We start from the raw sequence: 27,676 nt of genomic DNA on the forward strand, positions 1-27,676 counted from the left end.
AAAAATGAAATTGCGTCGCCAAACGGATTTCTGTTCCAAACCTGATTTTGAAAATAAAAAAATAGAAAAATTAAGAAATATAATAATTATTATTCGCGCTCTTGAATGCTAACGAAGGTTAACTATAATCGAGGGGAACGTGACCGCCTTTGTTTACCTTCCGATTACCTTCCGATTTGGTCCACGTGGACAGCTCCAAAGCCATAGATCGTTTGCCATGCGTAACTCCACATTAGATTATGAGGGCTTGCCCACTATTTTTAACAAAACATTCATTGCTGCCAGTGGCTCTCCCAAAAAACCGTTACCAACCGTTATAAAAACATTATAAAACTGTTACAGAAGTGGCTCCAACAGGATTCGTTAGCAAGGGCAACCCTTGCTAGTTGTCGCCTTTGGCAGCAACCGGCGGAAAAAGAAGGAAGAAAAATAAAGAAAAGAAAAGAAAATTATAAAAAAAAATTGTCTACGTTAGGGCGGCTGTACCACGTAGGATAGTCGGTGTCCACGTCAGTAATTTCTGGCCAATTACATTGGCAAATTTTCAAAAGATTTAAGATTAAAATGACGAAATTAAGAAGTTGGGAATTGAATTGGTACAAGTGTAACAGATTTAAGACTTTTTTGGTAATTCTCACCAACGATTACACAACATGACAATATAGTTTGAGCTGAGTTTTCTTCTGTATTGCGGTCTATATCGAAAAATTTGAGAAGAGCCTATACACGCAATTTCATCTTTTTGAAAAATTAACGGAACAACTCTAGATGACTCTCGATGTTAATAGTACTACGCAATGAGACACTTTGAGTATTCGACATAAAAATTTTTTTAGAAGCATCACTTTATTGCTATAAGAGGTTTATGTAAGGTGACTAAGGCATGTTTGTCTTTATTTAAAAAGAGTATATTTACTTTTCTGATAATAGGTTATTTTAAAAGCGAGGAAACATTGTAAACTCCAAAAACTATAAAAGATTTCTCAGTGTCTTACAAATGTCGCGAAATGGAGGTGCTCAAGGCACTTACTTAAGAATGTGGCCAAGATGAGTATATAGTTGTCATATGTACTTTAAAATGTTCTCAAGAATATTATGAGTAATTTAAAAGTGAATATTTAGTGGTTCCTGGAGATTTCAACCGTACACTAGTTGAAAATTCTTGTAATTAATAAGTGTAGATAGTAGATAGGAGATTGGACCATCACCGTTAGATTAAAAAAAGATTTACGGTTATAATTAGAGTTGTTCAAGTATATATAAGGTTTTTCCTCCCTATTTGTATCATCCCACAAATGTATCACAAGAAGAGGATGGAGCATTCTCTTCAAAAACACTTCTCTCTTTAAAGTTTATCTTTGCAATGGGTCAAGCGAGTTAAAGGGTATAAGTATCGCACTCCCTATCAGACACTTGGTCAGTGGAACACAAGCCCCTCATAGTTGACCCTAGTACATCTAATTTTACTCAACTATTCAATCTCAAGACATACATATCAGTTCAGCACGATTTTCCTCACATCTCTCTTCCCTCGAACACTAAAAAAATGGAATCACACTGGACCAACCCTAAGTGAAACCGTGAATGAACATAAGCAGTGAAGCCTCCACTATTTTCTCCTTCATTCTACTGACAAATTGGCAAATTAACAAACTCAATAATGTGTTAACGATGTGACCGAAGAGTGAAATCGAGAAACGATCACTGAAATTTGTATACGCTGGAGTGCGCTAGATCGGGAAAGAAAATGGAAGTGAAAAGAGCAATTAATGATGTTGGGATTTTCTAGTAATACATGTACTAATATTACGTACATTAACGTTATTACCTCTCTTTGGATTTAAATTTTTGCATATTAGCATATAATGAAAATAGAAGGAAAATACATTTGTAAACAAAAATAACATCCGAAAATACTGCAACTTATTAGAGTGTGTTTGGTTTGGTTTTGGAGATGCATTGCATGTCGAACCCAATTCAAGTCCTACCCAAATTGGGCTTTAAGCATTTCTGAAAGGGTTAATATCACGAAAAATTCCAAACCGGTATTTATCCCAAACTAATTTTTTGACCACCAAAAATCCCAAACTGGTATACCTATGATTAATTTACCCTCCGTTAGTTCCGTTAAATTTTACTATCAAATTGTTGAGTTGAATGACACGTGACAATTGACGAGTGTACAAGTTTGGCGTTTTACCCCTCTGTTATTTATAAGTTTATCAATTTGTGATTTTTCATGATATTAATCAAATTTAACAGAAGGTAAATTTGTCACATATATACCAATTTGGGGTTTTTGTTTGTGGTAAATTTATTACAGGTATACAAATTTGGGGTTTTTCGTGATATTAACCATTTCCGAAATGCTAATTCATTTTTTTCTTCCAACTTTGCCATCGCTAAACTTTTGAAATTCCACTTTTACCCTCACCATTTTCACGTCACTGCCCAGCGAACCTCGCCTGAGGTCGCGCGAGGCAATCCTCACTGAGGTCGCACGACCTTCACTTTGGGGTCACTAGGGTTGCGATCCTAGGGGAGGCCTCCGATGCATGATTTGGCTCGCCGACAGCCTGAGCTCGCCGCCATCCTTTACAAGTATAGTCTTTTTCCAAACAACATTTAATCAGAATTGTTTCCCAATACATGTTTAAATTACATTTTACCAAACACTATTAAAAACCCTTTAAACTCAAAGTCTTTCATAGTCCCAGAAGATTTCCTCAAAAGCCGAACCAAAACCCCTTGGTAAATGCTAAGGTGTTTGGCAACTTTTTTTAGAGAGCTTTTGGAAGATGATTGCATTCCATAGTGCTCCAATGGCATCTAGCCCAAGCAAAGTCCTACCTAACGGTTGGGCTTTGAGCATTTTCGAAATGTTAATGCATTTTTTTCTTTCAACTTTACTCTCGCTAAACTTTTCAAATTCCAATTTTACCCTTATCACATTATGTAGCCTCGCACGACATTACTGATGAGCCTTGCCTGGGATTGCGTGACCCTAGGTGGCCTTTGCTAGTGGCTGTCGATGCCAAATCTAGCTTGCTGGCAACGATCGGTGGTTACAAGTAGATTTCCTTATTTATTTATTTGAAATATATACATGATGTCCTTTACAAGGTTAGTTTTTTCAATTAGACTTCACCAAACATTTTTTCATTTCGAAAAAGCTCTTATAACCTAAACTCTTTGCATGTCCACCAAAAAATGAACCAAACGCAGCCTTGCTGTGCATTTGGAAGAGCATTTGGGAAAAGTTACGCAAAAGACTTCAGATTAATGAAATGCAATAGCGTTTGGTAAAATGTAATTGAAAAGTGCATCGAAAGCAACCTTGGCTTGAATGTTGTTTGAAAAAAACTGCACGGACGTCGACTATATTTTTAATAAATAAAAAAAGAAAACTAAAGCTCAGCAACCGACAGTCCTCAAGTGAAGAACTCGGGTGCCGACTGGATCAGGGACCCAACTCAGGTGCCAGGTTGTCGCTAACATCGTGCGTTGCCAGTCTTGGTAAGGATAAAATTGGAATTTTGAAATTTTAGCAAGGGCAAAGTTGGAAGAAAAAAAATCATTAGCTTCACGAAAATGGTCAAAAAGAAAGCTGGATAGGACCTCATTTGGCTACGGGATGATGGAAATGCTAACTTTGGTTCAAAATCCTTTGAAACTCTCTTGCCGAACACCTCAACTCGGGCACACAGGCCTTGCCGAACGTCTATTCTCAAAGCTGTCAAATGCAGCCTAAGAGGTTCATGTAAGACAATTAAGGCCTATTTACTTTTCCAATAACGAGGGAATATTGTAAAATCTACAAACTATAAAAGATTTCTCAATTACATGCAAATGTCTGTATGATTTAACAAATCATAGGTGGTCGACTTGAAAAATAAAAATCATTTTGAACTCATTCTGAGAACGAAGAAAAGTCAAGTAGCAAGGTTAATGCTCTGTTGCGGAAGCACCAATTACAAAAACTACGAGACAGGTTAGTGAGCCATTGTCAAGTAGCATTATTTTTCTAAGAGTTGATCCTACAAAGAATGGTAGTCACAAATACAATTCACTTGACCACAAACTTCTATACTTTATACAACTGACCAACTTCCCTCATCTTATCTCCTGCCGAAAATAAGAAAATAATCGAGAGACCAAAGCAAGTAGATAGATAAAGGAAAAGTTCGGAGGACATATCTGTGGATACTCCACAAAGGTTTCGGATTTCAGTTGCCACGATAAGATCTCCCTGATGCGGACTACCAATGAACAAGCTGTGTTGCAGCCAATCCCAGAATCTTCTACTCTTTCTCTTTCTCGTCATCCTACACATCAATAATCCAATCGAGTCGGCATTGTCGTTAGTGTTGGGTCAACTCATGACAATGAGCCAATTGAGATAATGCAGCTGTTCCTGATGGATTACTTAGCAAATGAAACCTAGCCCAGATTGGGCAGCGCCTGCACCTAGCTCACCAGCTATAGTTGAGTAAATATCTAAACCAGGTAGACAGCTCATGGAAAATCTTATTGATGCAAGAAAAACCGCACTAAACTAAATATGAGAACTATATGCTACGTCACTTCATCTGAATGCTTCCGGTCATGTAAAAACGTGTGTGTAAGTGAACCCAATTTGGAGTAAAAAAAGAGCTAAAGGAGCTATCCTCACTGAACTATCCACCATTTTGTCAAAATCATCATCAAAGCCTGCATCTCCATCATCTGAAAGAACAGAGAGACTATTAGTATGATTAACAGTCCCGAATGTCGAATTGCACAACCATAAAACACTGCAGAAAACTGGATGGGGCTCATAGAATCATAAACATCAATCAAGTAGACAAATTCAAAGACTCTCAGACCAACACTAAGGGCAAATGACATGACACGACATGACAAGTTGTCGGCTATCAACTAACGACTGGCAATTATTACAGTTAAGAACAATAGCATATGACCACATAAGCTCTCACATTTTCAGCATTCCACCAAATTTTTCTACAATAAAGTCTGCCATCATCAAATTTTGCAGATGAATTAACAGATCGAAATAGCATCAATAAACCGGAATGTACACCAATAACTGCAGAAAATTTATTTAGTCATAGTACCTGGTCCCTCGTCATCATCTCCAAGATCTCCCAAAAGGAAGACATCCAAGTCTTGCTCTGTTGAGGTGGAAGTCTTGCTTAGCTTAATTGGATTATTTGGTTCCTCTGTCTCCGCTTTAGATGCTACTCCAGCATTTCCAGGTTCTTTAACTTCAGTAGCATTTGCAGGTTCTTTAACTTCTTCTGAAGCTTTTTGTCTAACATCCTCCATGTATTGCCTCTCGTAGCTGACAACAACCGAGAGTGAGGAAGTTCATAAAGCACATAAAAGAAAGAGCAGTCAACAGGTATGATCAGTGGCAACCAAAATTGCGGGAAATTTAGCAATCAAACATATGATATGTACATTTCCTTTTATTCTGTTCACCATACTGACATGATGTCTCCATCTTTGGATAAAATATTTATTATGTTAACATATTCTAGTTGCTGAGTACAATGCAAACGCAAAAATCCTTCACAAGTACCATTGCACTAGATGCAGTTTATTTACGAAGTCTGGCAATTCCTCAATCTTTACTAAATAAGGCTCCAGGCATGATGAAGAAAATCTCAAGAGAGTTGAAGCAAACTTGGCTCCACAATCTTTCGGTTAGCATTCATGAAAAATTGATCAAAACTGCAATGCAGAAAGATTTTTCTACAGTATGTTTTTTTTAAGTGATAACAGGCTGGGTCTAAAATATCAAAGTGAAAACCTCGGGCTCATATCAAATCGAGGTGACCATCAAAAAGATTGAAAGGAGCCCTCGCTCATTCTATATGACATCCCATAGTGGGTAATTATAAGTAATTAAGAACGATAAGACATTTCCACTATCATGAACGACACTAAAGATCACAAAATGACAATATTAAGCTTCCAAGGTACTTAAGTCAAGACTGTCAAATGTTACTAAACTAGACATCAGAACTCATCTCAAAAGAAGGACGAGGAAATCTTAGATAGAGGTTCCATCACAATAAGGATACATACGGCGCAACATGGCTATTAACTAGTATGAAATATATTCTCCAAAACTTCCGTTCTTTCATAATCCGTGGGCACAACTCATATCTCAACTTTGAGATTTCCTGCAATGGGTCAATGGCAACCAAATATTAGAAGTTGATAGCATTCCCGCAATTTATTTATTTCAGAAAGATCATGCTTAAAGACTTCTGCTAAAAATAAGATCTATAAAGATCTCTTCCTGACAATAGAATTAGATAATTAGACTTATACTACTCGACTGGGAATTTCATCCCTTAGACTGAGATAAATCTCATTATGAACCTCAGAAATGTTGAGGATGGGGCCAAGCTCAAGTCAACAATAAACTTTACAAGACCTTGAAGTGTATAGGAAAGTCGTCCGAGCACCATTGTGCCATAAGTCTTAGGTAACTGACTCTTAGCCTTCATACCACATGGAGGCGCAGGTAAAACTTCAATATGTAACTCTTTATGTTTAACATGATTAATTGATTATAAGCGTAAGTACAGCCAACCTTCCTTAAAGATGACCCCCTATACAACTGCATTTCTATAGCCTTGAAGGCAAAAGTGATGTTTACCCAAAAGCAAATGCATCAATTTACACCCCTTCTCTCTCTATCACTGTCTCTATCTCCCCGTAAGGCATATTGAGGATTTGCTAATTGAGCCACGGTTGAGTACCTTTACAGATGAAAGTACAAGCTTGGCATGCTTTTCTTGAAACTCTGTAAGGTCCTGCCTTACATTTGAGACCGTAGGAACATCCGACATTTCAGAATCATCTGCAAAAAGTCAGGAAACATAAGCTAGAGGAAAATGCAAACATTCAACAATGAGCACAAGATTGCATTAGTTCCGTTGTTATGCCAAGCCAACGCATATCCCAGCTCACGTGCCCGACATTAACCATAAAAAATTCCACTGAATCTAAGCAACCAGCAAAAAGACTTCCCTAGGAACCACAGAAGTTGTCACAACATAACCTTAGTGGTACCATGCAACCAACGAAAAACTTCCCTTGGAAGCTCAGAAGTTCCCACAGCGGAACTTCAGCGGACACTTCATCAAGAACAAACTAAGAAAAGCAAAACCATAGTCATACATGAGCTAGGACTATGGAGTCGATTAGCATTACACACGCATCGCCCGTGCCCAAGAACTCGAAATCCGGCAAATGCGTGTGACAGAGATCAAAGTGAATTCACTAGAGGATTGGAGCAAGCACGTCTTCAGGTTTCCGCACATTCAATCATCAATCCAGTTCTTGCAACAGAACGTGATCACTCAAAGATTCAGCCTAAACTAACTTGGGTTTCCGACTTGACCGACAGAAGCACGCCATTCCTAACGAAACAAACGGTCATCAACTGCCGGACAGTTCCTTACCAACCAAATGACGACAAGAACGCCAACCAATCCGAAAAAAAAGAAAAGAAAAAACACACTAACGAAGCACCTGGCAGGGGAAAATCCCGGAAGGTGGTGACGTTGATTTCCGTGACGAACTCCCTCAGCTCGTCGGTGATCCCGAACTTCTCCAGATCCGCCCCCTCCTCCGCCTCCTCCTCCTTCGGCGGCGCCGCCGCGGCGGAGCCCTCGGCCAGCGACCTGAGGCGATCGGCCCGCCTGACGGCCTCGAGCTTGATCTGGTCGGCCCGCCTGGACGCCTCGGCGGCGATCTCCCGGGACGACCTCCTCGCCGCCTCGGACACGGCGTCGGCGAGCCGCGAGGAGCCGGCGGCGAGCTCCTGGGAACGCCTCGCCGCCTCCACGGTCAGCTCCTGGGACCGCCTGGCGGCCTCCTCCGCGAAGCTCCGTGCCCGGCCCCAGAAATCCATCGCCGCTCGTTAGCTCCGCTCTTCCTCTTCGTCTTCGTCGTCTTCGTCGTAGTCGTCTGCTTCGGTGCTTCGTGATATGGGGACTACTCTCTGATCGATTGATGGGTGACTATGGCGAGGATGGAATTTGATTAGCGATCAACTTGGGCCCCCGGCCCGATTATTCGGGTCGGGCACGGGTCGGGGCTCGATCCCGTGTTGATGAACCAAGCCCGACTTTGGGCCATTCGAGACATTGGGTTTGATGGTCGGGTTACGATACTTGGGAAGCGAAATTTATTGACGACCGCACGAATGTTTTCCAGAGAACAAGAGCAAGCATTTGATTGACAAAAGTAGATGAACAACTAGAACAACTTTAAATTAGGGTTAATACTGCGAAAAACTCCAAACCGATACATTTGTGATAAATTTACTCCAAATTAATTTTTTGATCACCAAAAACCTTAAATTGGTACAAATATAATAAGTTTACCCTCTGTTAGTTTCTGTTAAATTTCAACGTCAAATTATTGAGTTGGATAATACGTGTTAATTGACGGGTGTACCGGTTTGGGGTTTTACCCTCTGTTTATCATAAATGTATTAATTTGTGATTTTTCATAGTATTAATCCAATTTAACGTTCATGCATGATTGATCTTTCCTTGTGCCCGTTCCCAAGCATGAAATCAAATCATTGATCCATGTTTGAGGGGTCGATTGTTCGCCCCCGCCTCCGGAGCTTGTGTACAATAACTTGATCTGTCAGTCAACATCTTTGGTATCCCCGCCGAAGAGTTTAACTGCAATAGCTGTTCCCCCATTTATCCTTGAAGTTGATCTGATTTTGGCCAAATCTTGTGAACCAATGTCAATGCTTCTCGACTCGATTGACATCGACTCATATTAGTCGATTGCCAAAACTATTCCCGCCTTTGTCAACTTAATTTTATCGGCTTCTCACAATCAATGCTAATATTTGACCGTCGATATTCCCCATCAATCTCAGACTACATGTGTTGGTCAACTTATCGTTTACTTTTATGATTACACTCAACATGTACTATTAGTCAGTCAATACTCATAATCGACCTTGACAAAAATTCAATGACTCTGCTTTATCATAACGAATTCTCTTTTTACATACCAAGCGACACAGCTGCGGCCTTGATCAGACAACGTGGAAGCAAATCAACCGTGATCATCAATCTTATAGAGAGATTTCATGATCTGCAAGTGGGTGAAGTGCTCATTGATGGCATAAATTTGAAGGAGATTTAGCTTGAGTAGATATGGAGTAAGATTGGCCTTGTGAGCCAGGAACCCGTCTTGTTTGCATCGCTATAGCCCATACTTATGTGATTTCTCTTTGTCCCAATGGTTTTAGAACTTTTTCATCGACATCGATTTGAGGGAAAACTGTCAGAAAAGTTATAAAACTATTGCATTTGTAATAATTTAATCTTAAACCTTTTAATGGTGCCGATTTAATCATAAACATTATGATCTAAAGTCAATTCAGTTCTTTCGGCTAATTTTGGCCGCATATTACTGACGAGGTCATGTTTCACCCAGCCCCTAGCAAGGCTCAAAGGCCATGAGGGTGGCCTCGCGTTGGGTTGGAAAGGCTTGCCCTCGCTGAATCAGGTGAGGGTTATGCCTCGCCCAGCTACTGGCGAGGCTTGAGCCCTCACCAGAGACTGCAAGCAGCAAAGTTTGGCGTTTTACGAGATGGTCCATTGCGCATTGTCGCCTCCTACAGCTCTTTGCGAAAAAAATGCAAACACAGCAAAAGACAAAAGCCTTATGACCATCCACACTTGACCCTCCCAAGCAAATCTCCACTCCAATCCTCTAAATCCACCCAAGATGATCCGGAAGCAAGCATTGTTACCTCAAAAAATTAGTAGAGAACACGAAAGATGCTTTGAATGGAGAAACACATGGAGGGAGAAAAATGTAACTTGACCAAAATAAAGAAAAAAGGAGAGTGCTTTAATTGACGAGGGGATTGCTTGCGACCTTTGGTGAGGGCTCAAGCCTTGCCTGTGGCCGGCGAGGTCAACTTCGTCGAACCTCATCTCTGGCCGGTTACCAAGGTCTAGCCACTGACTAGAGGAAGAAGGAAGAGAAGGGAAAAAAAAAAAAGGAAAGAGAAAGAAAAGAAGAAAAAGAATAAATAAAGAAATAAAAATTCGAAAATATATTAAAATATTATTAAAAATTATCCACGTCAGCACCGGCCGTGCCACATATGCTGGCCAGCATTCACGTAAGAAATATCCGGCCAAAATTAGTCGGAATGACTGAATTGGCTCCACGTCAAAAGTTTTATGACTAAATCGACACCATTAAATGGTTAATGACTAAATTAACATAAACGCAATAGATTTAGGACTTTTCTGACACTTTCCCCTTGATCTGAGTTAAGGATTTTATTTTGCGGAAAAGTTGGCACTTATGGAAATTACTTTCCAAGAAGTCATTTCCCAAGAAAATGGCAATATATTGTTCCCTTATTTGGTTGAAATACGAAAAATGAGCTAGAAATTATTTTTGGTCGCTTGAAAAGAAAGACTTGTTTTTATTTTCCTGAAGAGACGTGCATTATTCATGCGATATAAAAGCTATATGTGCTATATTATCAAATTTCAAATGAAGGTTTATCGAATTAAATATTCACAACATACATACCTCAATAGATTGTAAACAAGCATTGTTTTTTTTCTCTTATTGGGCCTTAACAATTTGAGTCCCATGGACGCACCGACGCAGGAGCGATGACCAACATCTTCTTGGCCGTGATGTTTGTGTTCGCCCCGATCTTCATGTGCTGTACCTATTTTCAGGGTGTGTTTGTTTTGCGTATGTTCAGGGAAAATGAGTTCCGTGGAAATCATTTTCAAGTCAAATGATTAGTTTCGATTTGTTTGATGATATGCTGAAAAGTGTGACTGAAAACGTTTTTCGGGTGTCTAAATCTCGTTTGACGAGAGATGGAGAGAGAGCTAAGAAGATAGGAAATTAGAAAATGACTTCTTTCTGGTGAGAAGCGGGAGTCGTTTTCCCTAATCTAGACTTTTTTTTTTTTGTTTTGAGTCAATGAAAAACGTTTTCTATTGATCGAGTAGTTTTCCGTCATCAGAACCATCGAAAAGTCCGAAAACAATTTTTCGGAAATGATTTTTCCATCAAATAAGCCGACCCTAATATTATAGTCAAAACCATGGACGATGTATAGTCAATGACATCAATTCTTATTAACATTAGCTCTTTCACATCGAAGTCGATTTTTTTTTTTCTTGCGCAATGTCAACACATATATAAGATTTAATATTAACTAGTACACCTTATTGGCTCGACTCCGACTCTACTCAATTGCCATTTGCAACCACTTGCCACTTCTGATGATTAACGTTTCTATCCGGTTCGAACTACTAGCTAACTAACCAGCCGACCAAATTCATCAATTAATAGTGTCGTTTTCTCAAAGCTGGGATTGGACCAAGCTGTTCATTGATGGGTCGGGCCGAATGACCAAACCGGTGGGTCTGGGTCCGGGTCCGGGTCACCATAAGGCCCCCACCCGCACAAAACCGGATTAATCCGATGCATGTGCGCACATTGATGATCTTGAATAAACTAGCCATTTCGTGCCCCACGCACGTGTGATGACATTGATGATCATCATTAACCCCGTCCTTCAATTGTACCAACGAATGATCCGATGAAAATGACGTTTAGCTGGACAAAGGAGCTGCTCGATTGAGATTTTCTTTCCCCGCCCATGAAATCATCATTCCTTGGTTTCGTCACCGATTGTCTTTAATCCCGTGCTCAAGAAGCCTCGATCGGATGCAGTCCGAGGCATAATTCGGATGGACGGTTCTAATGCGACCCGAGTTAGTCCCGAGCACAAAAAGGGGTGCTCGAATCATGGGATCGATTCGACTTTCATCCACCAGCAATCGTGCGTGCGATTTGTGCCACTCCAACTTCCACTTCGGGTCGCCCTAGCAAAATGGCGAACATCCATTCATGCACAAGGACCAGAAACCCACTTTAGCAGCAATGCTTCGTTCGTGCTTATCTGACCTTGATCCTGACCCTTTTGGTTTCTGCTCTTGGTGTCAACTGTGCGGTCGTCCACTCCTGCACCATCTTTCGAAAGACCCACTGTTGTCGATCTCAGCAAATAATTCATCTTCTTTGTTGACCATCATCTGTTTCTTTACACCAGTTATTGTTGTTGCACAGTTCAAGAAATTCGGTTGTCTTTTCACCGCACTGTTCAAGTATCCAACGTAATGGAGCAACACCACACGACAGTGCGCAATAGATGGGAGCTGCTGTTGTGGCGCACGGTCACGTCTGCGTGGAAAGATGTCGGCTAAAATCCAGGATCGGTGCAAAATGAATTTTCTATGTCATGTATCCGGCGAGACCACCGTTTTTCGGATGAAGTCTACATTTAGTACGTGAAATCCCGAGTCCATAAAACCATTCTCCGATATCCCAAGTCAAAACTCGAGCGGATGACCCGAAATATGAAGCTGTTTTGCAAATAGGGACGTGGGGAATCGGATCGAGAACGTGTCTGAATCACGCTGATATCCATTTCTCGGTCACTCGACTAATCCCATTTGGTCACACTGTTGATCATGAAATCGAGTGTTGCTTCGACCGGATTGCTAGCCCGAAGGCCTCGACCTCGGGTTGCATCCTATCCTAGGCCCCCCTATTCCACCATGCTAGCAGCCCCAGAAGAGAAACATTGACGAAACACAATTATGTACTCCGAATCTGACCTAATATCACCATGTTTGCCCAACATCTAAGATCGTACAATAACATCCGCAATGCACAAGCACATCATCTTAGAGACAGATCTATCTGATGCTGCTGAGTAGGTCAATTCATCATGGTTAAACTATCGAGGCACATGCGAATCTGATCAACAGTTGCTTCTGTTTGCTGCACATAAAGGCATGGTTTGGTACGAAAGCGTCCACGAGAAGAACCCCAAAAATGTTCCTGGTGGGGGGCCTCATGAAAAGTCAAGACAACCCCCGGATCATCGCCCGAATCACAACTCGACCGCTAACCAATAAACCCGTCGAAATGTTATCTCACATCTCCCGACAACAAATCTTATGTGCTCCTTATATTCACACGGTCTCCCTTCACCTATCAGCTCAATCTTTCGGATCGAAAGATGCTGTACCTTTCGCGGGTGACGGCGTGTTCTGTATGCTCTTTATATTCACGCTATTAAATCGGCGACGTGCGAGCGCTAAGGGAGATTGTTATAAAAAAAAGAGGAAAAGAGAAAGAATCGTGGAGATGTGACCACGAGATCTTAGCTAGGGTTTCGTCCCGCCACTAACGTCAAATGAGGGGCTTACAAGCTTTTGTTTAGAGGGGGAATAGCAATGATAACAAGATGGAAGGGAGCGACGAAGGAAATGCGTCGATTGCATGTGTTGTTGTCGTGGGACTTTGGACGGACCAACGTCGGAGACAAGGACATGGGCCAATTGACTCGACTCCCCTAGCTCGGGTCATTTCGTTGTCACCGTCCCTTGTCCGCAATCTCTCGCTCTCTCTCTCCCTCTACCAAGTCTGACCTTTCCCGTTGCCGTCAAATCTTTTTCGACGCGTGAGAAGGACTAATGCCATCGAAAATCTCGAACCGGCACCTCATGGTACTCTTATAACAAACCAATTTTTGGCTCGCAGAAAAATTTCGAACCGGTATCCCTTTTGACGGATTCACCTCGGGTTAATTTTCATCTCGCGAAAAACCGCAACCCGACACCCCCGACTCAAATCTACCCCCACGTTAAAAATGCACGCGTCAGCACACGCGGATCTCCCGTGTCAGATCTGTTGTTCTCCATGACAGGCTCGCCTGCTGCGTGTGTTGACGTATACGCGCTTTAAAGGGATATCAGACGGAATGCCGACGGAGGGTAGATCTGGGTCGGGGATCATTACGGGCTTTACTTACAAGATAAAAAATTAGTTCAGGGTATACACGCGTCAAAAGGGTATCGGTTTCGGGTAAATATGCCACGAGAATATCGGTTCGAGATTTTTAATCCTAATAAAAATAAATCCGGAAAATGTTGATAATATTAAAAAGAGAAACGAGTTGTTTGAACTTGGGTTTTTGCAAGTTCGTTTGTGAAGAGGACAAGAGATGAACTTGGGGAGGGGGGGGGGGACCAGAAAGACCCAACAGTATTCAATCCCAAAAGCTCACAACTCGTCCTGTCGAAGCCGCCTCCTAGGACGAAAAATTTAACGGCATTTCGCTGGACTATTGGACCGTCACATTAATTAAATTCTACACTAAAGTATTTTTTAATGATTTGTTTATCCGATCGACAGTCATGTCACATTATAATACCGTTAAGTACATTTTTTTTATGTTCTACCTAATTTGAGAGGACCACGGCCAAAAGATATTCTCGCGCCTCAAGATTCTATGCTCCGAATATAATATGGGGTTGAACTTTGCGATACTTTTTTTTCTTTGGTCAAATATAAGTATAATAATTTCAAGTTGGCATGCAAAATGTTGTGTTTCATGATACTATCGTTATCTTGGCATCGCAAACTGAGAAATTCAAATGCGGGTCACTTCCCATTTCTTCTTATGAGTTAGATCGCGAATACCCAATTTTGTTGGCTGCGAGAAGTACGTCACGAAATCTGTTTGATGTATATTGATGAGCGAATTGTATGAATGTCGATATCATTTTTTTTGAAGTTACAAGACAACAATTATGCCCGGATGATTAATAACGAGATCATATTTACGGGCACTGTCATACTCAGTAATTCTAATATAGTCGTTGGAGAAAAGGTGGGTTCATCCAACTTTCCCACAACCTTGTTTTTGACTCAACCGAAATTCTTTTCATTTGCACAGCTCAGATGTCATGTCATGTCATATCACGTCAATCACAACGTATTTAAACCATTCAAGCAAAAAAATCGTTATAATGTCATGTCAATCCCCATGAGCACCGGCCCAATCGAGATATGCTTAGCGCCTAGAGGGTCGCGAGCACTGCCCTTGGCCAAAGAGGAGAAAGGAGCATCGGGAAGCATGCAAATTTCCAGGCATTCCTTCCATCGAAACGTAGGGGGATCAAATGTAGCAAAATTACCCGAAAAATAATTCGTAGCATGATTTAGGGACGGTGGGTAGCACGGTACCGGAGGGTGGCAAAGGTTCAACCGGGGCAATAATGGCTCTTAAAACCAATCCTAGAGTCTCGCCCCTCCATCTATGGATCGGTGCATGGCCGTGTAGGGCGGATCGTGCATCCCCTCGCGTGCGGGGTACTCCAATTATTTCGCCTTCCTTTAGAGGGGCTAGGAGATTCAATTTGAGGGAGGCAGGGGGGTGGGGCCCACACTGGAGGGTGTCTCCGAGCCAACCGACTGGGCCCATCTGGCGTGAGCCCATTGGTTGGTTGGTGCCCAACGACAATGACCCCCGCACAAAAGAAGAGAGGAGTAGAGAGAGAGAGAGAGGACAAGTTGATATCTTTTGCAATCTCTGAAGATGGCGAAAGGTGCCTGGTTTGGAAGGGCAAGGGGAAGAGAGAGAAGGAGAGAGAGAGAGAGCGCCCCATTGGAGAAGGGATACCTGATGCGAGGGATACTTTGCAAAACTCCACATCTACATTTGGAAATATAGCGAGGGAAATCGATCCGATCAAGGCATATGCGCGCAGAGATATGCAGAGAGAGAGAGAGAGAGATGTGGACGGAGTTTGACAGAAGATACCTCGTTCCCCATGAGATCGGGTCCTTCCCCGAGGATCGCACCGTCCCATGTGAGCAGTCTCTCAGCAGCGCATGTTTGGGATGGGAGCGAGAGTGACCCACCTTCAAGAACAAAAGGGGGTACAGACAGATCTGCCTGTACTTTACCGACGCCGTTTCTCGAACGGCAACGTCGGATGGACTAGAGATGGGGACTAAAACTTTGGTTTCCACTGGCTACAGAGAGACCCGTTGCTTATCCATGATGACACGGAGAACACCAATTGTGATCGTTCCTTTTGTTACTTTGGAACCCGGTTACGATCCCGCGATATAGATGAAGCGCGGCGCGTAGACACGCGCGGTTCCGTTTGCGTTGATCGTCGAGAGCATGATGTTAGAATGTGCAGAAATCAAGTAGATGAAGCATGAGGTGCATCCCTAAAACGGGCAATGAGAACGATATGAAGGATATTGTTCACCGCATCCTGGGTGGTGTCTAGACACTCGCGGTTCCATTTGCGTTGATCATCGAGAGCATGATGTTAGAATTTGCCGAATCGACCTGATACAACTCAGCGAAGGGAATCGAGCGGGACGTATGTGACACTATGTGCGGAATAGTACCATGGGTGAGTTTGGTTCAGCATTTGCGAGGAGCTTTGGGGCCACAAAGTTCGTTGGGCAAATGCAAAGCGCGATTAACAAATTTTTTGGAGAACTTTGGGGAGATGCAATTACAATTCAAAAGGCTTTTGACCTAAAGTAGGTTCGGAGGTGCTTTGGAATGCTATATTTTAAGAATGCAAATAGACTCTTTTTTTCTTCCAACTTTGCCCTCGCTTAACTTTTATAATTTCGGAAATGTCCTCGAACACCCTAACTTGCTGGCAAAGGCCTTAGCTACCGGAGAGCCACCGCCACCCTCACCTAAGGTCGCGCGACCCTGGCAGCTGCCTCGCCGGCAGAACTCAGCCGTAGGTGAATGAATAGTTTGAGATATTTTTTAATGAAAAAATTAGCAAAAATCTATTACAAAGTGTAAGATTTACCGAGCGGCATTCGGATCAAAGTTACTTTTCAATGTGTTTTTAAAATAAACTTTACCAAACACTACTTGTATTTTGAAAAATATCCTTTAACCCAAAGGCCTGTGCAGTTTCCCAAAACATTCCCCCAAAACCGAATCAAATGGAACCCTATATATTACCGCGTCGGTGCAGTAATTCCTCTATTGCGGTCGAAACTTTCGAAATCAATGCCAACTGAATCATGGCAAGCGACTGTAGGCGCGGCCGCGCGGCTTAATGATGCAATGGCCGGTTTGTCCGGATCTTTGGGGGATGATGGTGCCGAGATCTATTCGGAGTGATGGACAGCGGATTAAACGGGTGGAATCGACACTGAAATGGCCTCAAGCACACGCTGTCTCGTGATGTACAATGATGCCCTAAGAGAGAATGGGGAGCGGAGGGTCCTCATGAGTTTCTCTTCTCGTCCGAGTGTGTTTGGATGAGATATTTGGACATGGATCGGCTCTTGAGTGGGGTTTGGATTTTGGGACAACATTTATCGACACACACCCACCCCCCATTTGCACATACCCGGTGTACCGATGCGGTCGAGCACGCGTCAATCACGGGTACGCGCGCCCGTGTCTTCAGGTTGAGTGCATTCTACATCAGATTCACGATATCGAGTCTTCGGATTCGTCTAGAAATATAGGCTAGAAATACAATGTTAACGTATTTTCGAATAACTCGAGCTTGTAAGAAGAACAGTCTGTCGAACATGGTATCGGAGCACGGATCACAAGCGCCCGAACTTGGCAACTCTCTCTCTCTCGATTTTGTCTTAGTGAGGTTTTTTTAGAGGAAAAGAAAAACGTTTGTCTAATAGATGGACGCTCGATTGCATGTTCACGCTAGGTATTTTCTTCCGTAGGCGGTGGACCGGGGTGTCTATATCGGAGAATAGTGTTTGGCATTTTCTTTCGCATCTATGCCGTTGGTCGTTTTTTATTTGATGAACAAGAATGTTAGGTTTGAGCGATTGACCGCATTAACTGGTAGGTGCGCATAATGTCTGAGGCCGAAACATTGATCGTGCACAACTTAACATGGACGAAAACTTGCTACATGATGTAGAGAGCCACCCTAAGATCCATATATGTAACCAGGGTAAATCACCAAAGTTTCGAATGTCAAATAGAATTGGTCTCGTTAAATGCATATTTTCAAATTTATTTTTAGGATAAGTGTATTGAAAGTCCTAAAACTTGTCACGAAAGTGAAATCGAGCCCTAAAACTTTTTAGAAAGTGCAATTAAGTTGTAAAAAATTGTCAAGTTGGTGCAATCAAGTTCTTCCATTTAAATTGGTCCAACTTGATATATGGGAAATACTAACGAGTTTTGAAACTCGATTGCACCAACTCGATAAGTATTAGAGCTTGACTGCACATTTTGAAAGTTGTAGGACTTAATTGCACTTTCGTGATGAGTTTTAAGACTCGATTGCACTTTTTGAGAGTTTTAGAACTCAATTGCACCTTTCGTGACAGGTTTTAAAACTACCAGTGCATTTATCCCTTTATTTTTTGGTGTCGACCTATTGAAGTTGAAAGGAAGATACAAAACATAATTTCTAACCTTCAGCGACCGATTTAAGTTCGTCCTTAATGGTGGGTTTACCATCGCCTATAATGTTAGTACTTCGAGCCATGTCATTGTATTAACGTTAATCGTTACTGCTATGGACAGATCAATTGTTGTTCTATCGGATCTAGCAATTTTGTCTAATGAATGGGGCATACCATAGCGATTAGGTGTTATTGGTTTATGAATATTATTGATTCGAGCAATCTACGTAAAATAGATTTCCGTTTGTCGGGTACTTAGGGTGCGTTTGTTTTGCTAAAAATGAATGATTTAGAAAAATTTCCCTAAAATCGATTGCCTGTATCTCTTACAGCGATGAACGAACGAAAATTATTTCTACCGTCGGTGCAAATATTCAGACATAAATTATCGTTTTGTAATGAAAATATTTTTAATTAATTAATTATTTTAAGCTATGTAAATGATTATTTTTAGGATATCATTTTACAAATCATTTATTTTACGCGAAAAACGGAGTTATTAGAATCTGCTAACCAAGTGCCAGAGTCGAACACATGATGGGCCAAATCCCGCAAGAGAAATGCTCAAGTGTTGACCATTTAGGGAAAACTATGTGTTAATCTAAAGCACTTCGCCAACATTTTTATTCGTATTTTGCACCGGAAAATTCGAAATTCGCCCGCAAAATCAAGAGTAAAATTAGTTCAATGATCCAATCTATTAGAAAGTGAAGTATGAGAACCAAAGTTCAATAGACCAATAGTGTAGGGACCAATTGTGTAACTATCCCTGGTGCTTGGTCAGCATGCTCTGTCGATATTTGAATAGAACTCTAGGATCGGTACTGAAATCGCGATTGGAGATTAGTTTAGGGACCGAATTTGTCGCGGAATAAAATACAATGACCAAAATCGAATAAGAAGCAATGGTGCATAGACCGAAATTTCTAATTTTCCCCGAAAAAAAATCTAGACATATACAACATAAGTATTATAATGAGAAATCACATGTTCTCAAGTTAATTTCGAAGAAACATGTTTGAAGCAAAGTTTTTTTTTGGTTTTATTTTAGGAGATGGGTTCTATGGCGGAATCGATAACTTATTTCGTACAGAGCTGTATGTATACAAATCGTGCTAAAATTTAATCGACGATAAAACTTGAAAATACATCAACTTCAACGAAATTGAATGCATACAAACTATGCCGGATTTTAATCGTCAACAAAGCTTTTTTTATGCAAAAGATGCAATGCCAGAATTCAATCGACGATGCGAATTTGGAAACTAAAGCTAATGTGCACGAAAGTAAAGATCTTTCATGTTTGTTTGCTTGTGCGGGGGTCTTCAGTAGACGAATGATGGTATTTTATAGTGATCGTGCCATAATCGTCTCTGAGCGGTTCTCCTACAGTTATAGCCATGTTCCCTCATCTACGAAAATCTTGTGCCCATACTCTCACGATGCCATGATTTTGTCTTAAAGCAGTTACTCCCTTAAAATGGTGTTTTGGTTGTCCCGCGACTTCCTCATCTCCTTTGCTTTCGCTCACCAGTTGGTTTCAAATTTGAGAACTCACAACTGCATCCTGACGCCCTCTAGGTACTCAACCTTCTCTTGGCGCTTCAACCGGTGATCCATTGCTCCTTTTAAATTGATATTCTCGTCAATTATCGCTAACCATGGTCGTCAATGGCCATCGACGGACTTTAATATCGATAGAAATGCTTATGGCCGACGACAATGGCTTACGTGTTCAATAATGACCCGCGCTTTAATCACGTTCCTATTTATACCAACGACCTTGCCAAATTTTGGTGCATACATATATGGTTGAAAAATATATATATATATATATAATTTATAAAATTAAATCATGTTCCTCATTGAACAATCTTGATCTGTATAAACCAAAGATTTCCCCAGTGAACACTGGTCTGTGCAGTATTTGGTTGGATGTAAACTGACAAAGGCACAGTAGTACCCCAATCACTGCTGAAACCCCCACCCCCCAAAAAAAAAAAAAAAAAAAAATTCAGTTTTGGCTGTTGGCCAATGGGCGGTCGATACGTGGCGGCCCCCTCCACCAGTCGCAGCTGACAACTTCCCCGGAGATATCAGATGGACAGAAAAAAAAAAAAAACAACTGTGGCCGACAAGGCGACAGGAGGACACTTGTGGACAGCAGCCTCGGGGGCCTCGCGCCCGTCCACGTGTCCGGAACGGACGGTCGGATCCCTCCCCCCCCCCCCCCCCCACAACCCCCCTAATGTTGTGCCTCGGCAGTAGCCCCAGGCCCTAGCGCATGGAAACCGCCATTTATAGTGAAGACGCACGTCACCATCCCGCCTCTCCAAAAAGAAAATATCTTTGATTGGTCAAATTTCTTTGTGATTTTGGGAAGTCGTGCTGAAATTGCTACGATCCTAATTAATTTTGAAAAAAAAGGAAATTTATAAAGAAAAGGAAAAAAAGTCAACAAAAATCTCAAATTATATCAATTGTATAAGTTTATTTTAAACTTTTTCTTGACATCAAGGATCTCAGAGTATGTCCACTCTAATATATTTATTATTAATTTTTTTTATGACATATTTACTAACTGTTAATATTTCGTTAGATGATTTTTCAATCAAAATAAAATCATTACTTCCGGCGTCCATATAAGCAGATTTTTAACGAGTTCATTGATAGAATGTTGATGGAGGGAAACTTTTGTACATATACAAGTTTGAAATTTTTGATATCAGAAAAAAAAAATTTATGATAAATGTATCACAACGAATATAGTTTGGGGTTTTTTTGTAATCTCCCCTCGAAAAATGGAGCAAACCCAACATGGGAGACACTAAGATGGTGAATTAGTTTTTTTTTTTTACAGAAGTCCAAAATTAGATTGGTACGCAATACAATATGGTTACATTGCATAAATAGTCTACAAATCACTAGAAAATGTATAATGAGGGACATAATAAGAGGATTTTCGACAGTAAAAACATCAACAACGTGACTTGTGGTATCTACATATAAACTATCGATGAGGGAGTTTTTGACTTGCGTGGCTCTACGTTAGAACCACAAAATTCCATCCACTTTGCAAAATATCTTCTCTTTTTATCGGTGAAGAGCATGTTGGATCGCCACTACAAGTACATACAATATTTTGTTAGGTATAGTATTGCGTTGCTTAAGCACGCAATTGTAATGTGCACTTGATTGTGACATGCCTTAGATGCATGTCGTGTCCATTTACTCAAATATCTTAAGCTCTCGAGTAATAACTTCTTTCGATATGGTATCTGAGTATATGTCGAGATTTCAAATCCCAGTACTCCAATTCGTACTCATTGTTCGTGACAGATTCAAAAATTGTTTGCACCGTAGAAGCCGTGCTTATTTCACAACACACAGTCGAGTCGAGCATGCATAAGTGAGAAGAGTGTTGGGTGTAGTCCCGCATCAATGAATACAGGGTTATAATATGCTCTTATAAGCATCCAATCTCACTCCACTTAACAATTTAAGTTCTTCAATTGGTTGTTCTTAATCTATTTCATCATATTTCCTTTTCGATCGAAACCAATTACTTATACCGTTACGTTGGATGTAATAACCAGGAAAAATACATCCGCCTTCTTCGGACAATCCTTCTGGACATCGTTCATTGAGGCCGGTCTCTACATAGATTTGAGAAGTAACTACTACTAATAAATTTTTTTTTTGGTCAAACTACTACTATTATCATCACCTAAATTTTGCCCTTGGACCCAAATCAGCCCCATGCTAAACCGGGAGACGTCGCGATCATTAATTATTCGATCGATATTCCTTAATTTGCTCAGGGTCAAGTAAGTAATTGCGGGAGGAGCCGGGGCGATCTTGGTCATTTCACATGTCCCTCCCACGGGAAAAATTAAAATGAATATAGAAAATCGAAGGCTAATGCAGACGGATATTTCTCGCAGGCTGAAGCAGCAAGCTGCTCTCGCCTACTTCATCGTCATCCTCGCACCGCGAGAAACAGATAAGCGTGCGCACGCGCGGACCAGGCAACCGCTCGACGTCGCACCCACCAAATGTGATCCATTGCCGACACCTCAAGCATCGCCGCGACGCTACGACAGATCCTGGGTCGTAAGGAGAGGAGGAAGAAGTTGGAGGAAGAAGGAGAAGGAGGGAGGAAGGAGGAGGAGGAGAAGATGCAAGATATTCACTCGATCGCCGGGGGGCGGATGTTCGGAGCAGCAGCAGCCGCCGCGGCCGCCTCCGTCGGGGACCGGAGGCTACGACCGCACGGGCACCACCACCACCACCACCCGATCCACCAGGCGCTGAAGTGCCCGCGCTGCGACTCGCTCAACACCAAGTTCTGCTACTACAACAACTACAACCTCTCCCAGCCCCGCCACTTCTGCAAGAGCTGCCGGAGGTACTGGACCAAGGGCGGCGTCCTCCGCAACGTCCCAGTCGGCGGCGGCTGCCGGAAGTCCAAGCGCTCCTCCAAGCCCAAGCCCTCCTCGTCCGCGTCCGCCGCCCCCCCGGCGGAGCCTGCGGCGGAGGCGGAGGAGGATGACCCGCCGAGGGAGCGGAAGTCGAGCTCTCACTCCAGCAGCGAGAGCTCCAGCCTCACCGCGACGACCACCGCCGTCGCCACCGAAGCAGTTTCCGCGCCGTCTTCGGCGTCCCACCAGTCGAGCTTGCTGAACATCAACGATTACAAGTCGATGATCTCTCAGAGCATGAACATAAACGCTAGCGACTCCGGTGGCTACGAGCATCCGGCGGTGGAGGGCGGGCTGTTCTCCGACATCGGAAGCTTCACGAGCCTGATCACTTCCTCGAGCGACGGTCCGTTACCCTACGGGTTCAGCGCCGTGATGACCCAGCACGGTCAGGACCAGGCCCAGCCGAACCAGTGGCACCACATGGCCGCCGGCGCCGACGCCGGCGCCGCCGACGAGATGAAGATGCAGCAGGAGATGGGCGGCGGCGGGTTCATCGACCAGAGCGTGCTCGTGGATCTGCCCACGTCGACGTCGCAGGGGAACAGGTCGAGCGGCGGCGGCGGCGGCGGCGGCGGCGGGGGAGGTTTTGGGCCGTTGGATTGGCAACCGAGCGCCGATCAGGGCCTGTTCGATCTCCCCAGCGCCGTCGATCACGCATACTGGAGTCAGAGTCAATGGAGTACGGACGGGGACCAAGACCCACCAGGCCTGTATCTCCCGTAAAATCTCTCCTCCTTCTCTCTCTTTTTGCCTTAACTCCCAAAAAATCCGGACGCAAAAAAAAGGAACTTAAAAAAAAATGACAAATAAACGAAAAAAAAAGGTAAAGAGGAGGAGAACGTTATATCGAAATTTATATTTTCAGTAATTGACTTTTTGTAAATTTTTTGTTTGCGATCTTCTTGGTTTTATTTTTAATTTTTTAAGGGTTTGTTCCGGAAAGTGGCATGGGTTTGTTCTTGATGTTCATGTGCAGCTACGAGCTAACCTTCCCTTGCCCATTATTCCTCTGGTTTGGTTTTTCCCTTTTTATTTTTTATTTTTTTGGGGGTATTTCATGTAAGCAAAAACTAAATTATTGGCGGAGGATAATAGACGGGATTATAGAGTGGTTTTTGACGTAACCAATTTGCATGCCGACTCGAGAGCGCGCCACGTAACCGCCGCTTCGATCTCGGCCGGTGATTTTAACGACGCCGATCGCTTGGGCCGTGGGGGTGGTGGGGGTGGGGGGGGGGGGGGGATCGTACGGCCCAGATTTGGAGAGAGGGCAGTGGGTGGGGCCCGGAGGGAGGGAGGGAAGGGGGGACGGGGGGGGGGGGGGGGGCGGAGGCGCAGCGAGGAGTCGCATGCGCGATCATGACTCCACGTGGCGATGGGGACGGGACTTCACGGAGTGGAGGACACGTGGGGGCCCGTGATTGGGCGGGTGGCGCGGCGGTCGGTTCGTCCCCGACCCGACCCGACCCGACCCGACCCGACCCGACCTTCTTCCCCCTTCCTTCTCCCCCGGCCGCGCTCTCCGGCAGTTCGCTGTCTGCCCGCTGAACCAAACCCCTCCCCCCCCCCCCCTCAACGTTTTCAGTGCCGGAACGGCAAACTTTTTGCATGCACCGGCGCAAGACGAAGTACGAGAGTTTCGTGTTTTTTTTTTTCCTTCATTATTTTTAATGCTCGATTAAATCCGTTGTGCTTTCCCGTGCGGGAGGTGGCGGGCGGGCGGGCGCGACCGTGCGATTGGTACTCAAATGTGGTGCTTATGATGATATTTCTAGTTGCGGTTCTGGGCGTGTGTGGTGGTCGATCACGATTGTTTACGTCGGCTTAGGTCGGCACGCGAAATATCTTCTCGGGGCGGCGCGTCAGCCCCGGGGCCGGCCCGGCGTCGGCGTCGCGGGATGGGGACGGATCGGATGACGTGGAGGTGGCATGGGCGGTGGTGGGGGGCCACGCGTTAGGTGGGTGGTTGCTGAGTGGTGGGGCTGGCCACGTGCGGCGGGAGGAGAGGGGGGGTGTGGTGGTGCGTGCCAAGAGGGATGAGCTCTTGGGGTGGGGGGAGTGGGGCGGGGGTGCGTGGGTTCCAGGTCCTCCCCACCGGGCCGCCACCACACAGCGTTGGTTTTCTTGGGGCCGGTTTCGAATTGAATTTGTTCGCTGTCTTTCCAATCTTGATTAGCTAGATACGTCGTCGGTTACATCAATTCGAGGACGGCGACATCTACGAGATGTCACGTACGTATCGAATTCTGACAACCGTCCACCTCGTCAGCAAGTTATGTAATTTTGCGTGGGGGACGATCTCTCGTGACGGATCTCTCGATCAAGGACGGCCGACCACATCGTTGATGCACGCAAAACCTCTTCTTGGTAACGCGGGCAGGGGGTGACCATCGCCCATTAATGTGCGTTCCCTATTAAAGGGTCCGCTTCGTAGCCCATCCTACAGCAAAACGTGCCTCGAGTTGGACTGACTTTGGAGAAAAAGCTTAATGGAAACCTAACCCGCGTTCCTCGAAGAGGGCCTAAGCGGAACGTGTTAACCTCAAGATGCGTCCCCACCACCACCACCACCACCACAAGGAGTGGTCCAAGGAATAGGTTGTCAGGAAAGATGATGCAGCATCGGCCACCGCACCGCCTCTCAGGAATTCCTGCAAAAATTTTCTTGTTCTTTGGGGGGGGGGGGGGGGTGTTGTGATTGTGACCCGCCATTACTAGGGTTTGCCTAATTTTGGAGGGGCTAATCATCACCTAACGTGTTTGACAATGGAGGGGTCAGGGGGGTCCTTGATGATGGAATTGATGGGGAACGGTTGGAGTCCAGATGGGGTTTCCTTATTCCAGTGTTCTTGTTGATCTTCTTGCGGAGTATATTGATCGCTTGAATTGCAAGAGAAGTGGTTGAGGTGGAAATCCCGCCGATTCTTGTTTAGTGTACTGCCTGCGCTTATCGATATCGACTAAGCCGCGTGCTGCGAGGCGTACGTTGAGGTGGAACCCGCGACCGATCTATCGGGAAGTTGCCGTGTTCTTTTTTCCCCTGGAATCGTGGTTCGGTTTACTTCCGGAACAGGACCACGGTAATTTTGGGTATGATTGTGATCGATGAGTTGCTTCACTTCGCCTGTCGATGATTCTGCTCCGGCCTACACTCGAGAAATCATAGGAGACCCCGTGCCGACTCACATTGCTGAGCTGGATGAACGAGTTCATCGTCACTCTAATCAAATGGCGCACCCTCTGCAATGATCATGGAGGTCCGTCATATAAGACCTAAGTCCCTCTTTCGACAAGAACAATCAGTTTGGGTCCGACTGTTGGTAAGAGCATTAGCTTCATTAGTCTTTACCGAAGTCACCAGATGCATAGAAATTTTTGTATCACAGGATTTTGGCGAAAGCAGGACCAACAACATCGATACTCTCAGAAGTATATGATACGATTGTAGTTGAGTCTCTCCCTGTATACATGAAAAATAACAATGCAATTTGTGACGACTATTTCACGATTTTACGAGCAATGTCATCATCCAAATCACGTTGGCTAATGTACTTCTGTTTGCAGCAGACGAAACGTGTCCACCACGGCCTGTTCTGCTGCTCCTGCAATTTCGTCCGGTCGGCTTTTGCCATCTTTATCGGGCTGCCATTCCATTCGAAGGGCAATCTGTTCATGCGCGAAAGACTCAACAGTGAAAACATCTGTGATAATTCTCTTGGTATTGTATAGGATGTGTTGGAGAGGAATTGAAGCTTACAATGGAAATGAAAAGGACTTGGAGCTGGTTGTACTGCTATTCGATTTCGAGCGAAGAGAGATGGTACGGAAATACGGTACTGTATCCGACTCCGTGGGACGAGTTGCGATTGGACTAGCTGCAGAGAAATAGGCGTCGCCGCGAACCTGTTTCTTTATGAGTATCTGACCTGATTTTGTTCTGGTTTCCGACATCACGCTTCCGAGCATCAGCTTACTTTCGACTTCAAAAGCATTTTCAAATTCCAAACTCCCAGGACAATCTTGTCTTTGGTTAATGTTGGGAGGAACATCATGCTTGATTGCTGCCGCTATATATGATACTGCAGAAATTGGCGTCGCTGATGTCTCACCTGGAATCTGTAACATCGGACTGTACCATTTAAATTACCACGAATAAGATGGCATGCAACATGTATGCGTGTTCGCTATTCACGGAATCCTTCCTAGTTTATGTTTTTTAAGTATCGACATGTCGAGTGGAAAGATGTATATTACGAAACACAGTAAGGAGCCAGCATGTTCTTACATGTCCATGTATCGGCGGCATTTCAGGCGAAACATGCTTAACCAGAATCTCGTCTTTCACATGAACATCTACTTTCTTCTCAATCGCAACCTGTTCAGGACTGTGTATCTCTACTTGATCCTCGTGGAGCACTTGCTTTGCCTTGAATTTTACGACATATGATGTCTCCGTCCATAGAGCATGTCTAGTCACTTCGCTCCCGCTGTCCACATCTGAGTCAAGTGTGCAGGAAATGGCATTATGGTCGAGTTCACAACCTTGCACCCCACACTTTCCGTGAGAAGGATGTCGCTCACCAGAAGCACTTGTATCTTGCAAGAATGCGACCAGCTCTGGGAGTCCCGGATCTATAGTGGACTGGTTATGTACTTCCTTGCACCATTTTGTTTCAGCGCAAACTTCAGCATGCTTCAGTAAATTGTCTGTCTCATCAAATTTTCTACTTAAACCGAGTCTATTGCCAGCAGAACGATGTGAGATCACCCCGTAATCTTGGCTTTCTAAGTCAAGAATAGAGGGAAGCATGTCCTGGTAGCCCTGTTCCTTCAACTTCCTCATCCTGTAAGAACTTTGA

General features: G+C 43.6%; 3 protein-coding genes and 1 long non-coding RNA gene across 4 annotated transcripts; 2 read left to right on the forward strand and 2 right to left on the reverse strand.

Annotated features, from left to right (window-relative positions):
• Positions 1-3,889: 3,889 nt before the first annotated feature.
• LOC115676621 (uncharacterized) lies at positions 3,890-8,014 on the reverse strand. The gene is made up of 6 exons (XM_030599562.2): positions 7,549-8,014; positions 6,774-6,874; positions 6,091-6,188; positions 5,115-5,341; positions 4,673-4,725; positions 3,890-4,325 (listed from the first exon to the last, which is right to left on the reverse strand). Exons 1-6 carry the CDS (start codon positions 7,928-7,930, stop codon positions 4,302-4,304), a joined length of 885 nt encoding a protein of 294 aa, XP_030455422.1. The 5' UTR covers positions 7,931-8,014; the 3' UTR covers positions 3,890-4,301.
• Positions 8,015-22,251: 14,237 nt separating this feature from the next.
• LOC115676619 (dof zinc finger protein DOF5.4) lies at positions 22,252-23,821 on the forward strand. Its single transcript, XM_056319393.1, has one exon. It carries the CDS (start codon positions 22,512-22,514, stop codon positions 23,538-23,540), a length of 1,029 nt encoding a protein of 342 aa, XP_056175368.1. The 5' UTR covers positions 22,252-22,511; the 3' UTR covers positions 23,541-23,821.
• Positions 23,822-24,843: 1,022 nt separating this feature from the next.
• Positions 24,844-27,006, forward strand: LOC130140329 (uncharacterized). Its single transcript, XR_008818350.1, has 2 exons — positions 24,844-26,264; positions 26,382-27,006. It is a non-coding gene; the product is annotated as an uncharacterized LOC130140329 (long non-coding RNA).
• Positions 26,182-27,660, reverse strand: LOC115676739 (uncharacterized). The gene is made up of 3 exons (XM_030599727.2): positions 27,103-27,660; positions 26,575-26,933; positions 26,182-26,483 (listed from the first exon to the last, which is right to left on the reverse strand). The coding sequence occupies exons 1-3, from the start codon at positions 27,658-27,660 to the stop codon at positions 26,315-26,317; spliced, it is 1,086 nt and encodes a 361-aa protein (XP_030455587.1). The 3' UTR covers positions 26,182-26,314.
• Positions 27,661-27,676: the final 16 nt, after the last annotated feature.

Source organism: Syzygium oleosum, unplaced genomic scaffold (genome assembly GCF_021117445.2).
Source record: "Syzygium oleosum isolate NSW1041296 unplaced genomic scaffold, Sole_v2.1 Sole_v2.17, whole genome shotgun sequence".
In the NCBI taxonomy this organism is placed as follows: Eukaryota; Viridiplantae; Streptophyta; class Magnoliopsida; order Myrtales; family Myrtaceae; genus Syzygium; species Syzygium oleosum.

Coding starts and splice junctions, on each gene's coding strand:
- LOC115676621 (XM_030599562.2), bottom strand. CDS start 7,930: ATGGATTTCTGGGGCCGGGCACGGAGCTTCGCGGAGGAGGCCGCCAGG. Junction 5,342..6,090: donor GTTAATAGCCATGTTGCGCC/GTATGTATCCTT, acceptor GGTTGTTGTCAG/CTACGAGAGGCAATACATGG. Junction 4,326..4,672: donor ACAAAATGGTGGATAGTTCA/GTGAGGATAGCT, acceptor ATTGATGTGTAG/GATGACGAGAAAGAGAAAGA.
- LOC115676619 (XM_056319393.1), top strand. CDS start 22,512: ATGCAAGATATTCACTCGATCGCCGGGGGGCGGATGTTCGGAGCAGCA.
- LOC115676739 (XM_030599727.2), bottom strand. CDS start 27,660: ATGAGGAAGTTGAAGGAACAGGGCTACCAGGACATGCTTCCCTCTATT. Junction 26,934..27,102: donor TGCCGCCGATACATGGACAT/GTAAGAACATGC, acceptor CCGATGTTACAG/ATTCCAGGTGAGACATCAGC. Junction 26,484..26,574: donor AAGTCCTTTTCATTTCCATT/GTAAGCTTCAAT, acceptor GCGCATGAACAG/ATTGCCCTTCGAATGGAATG.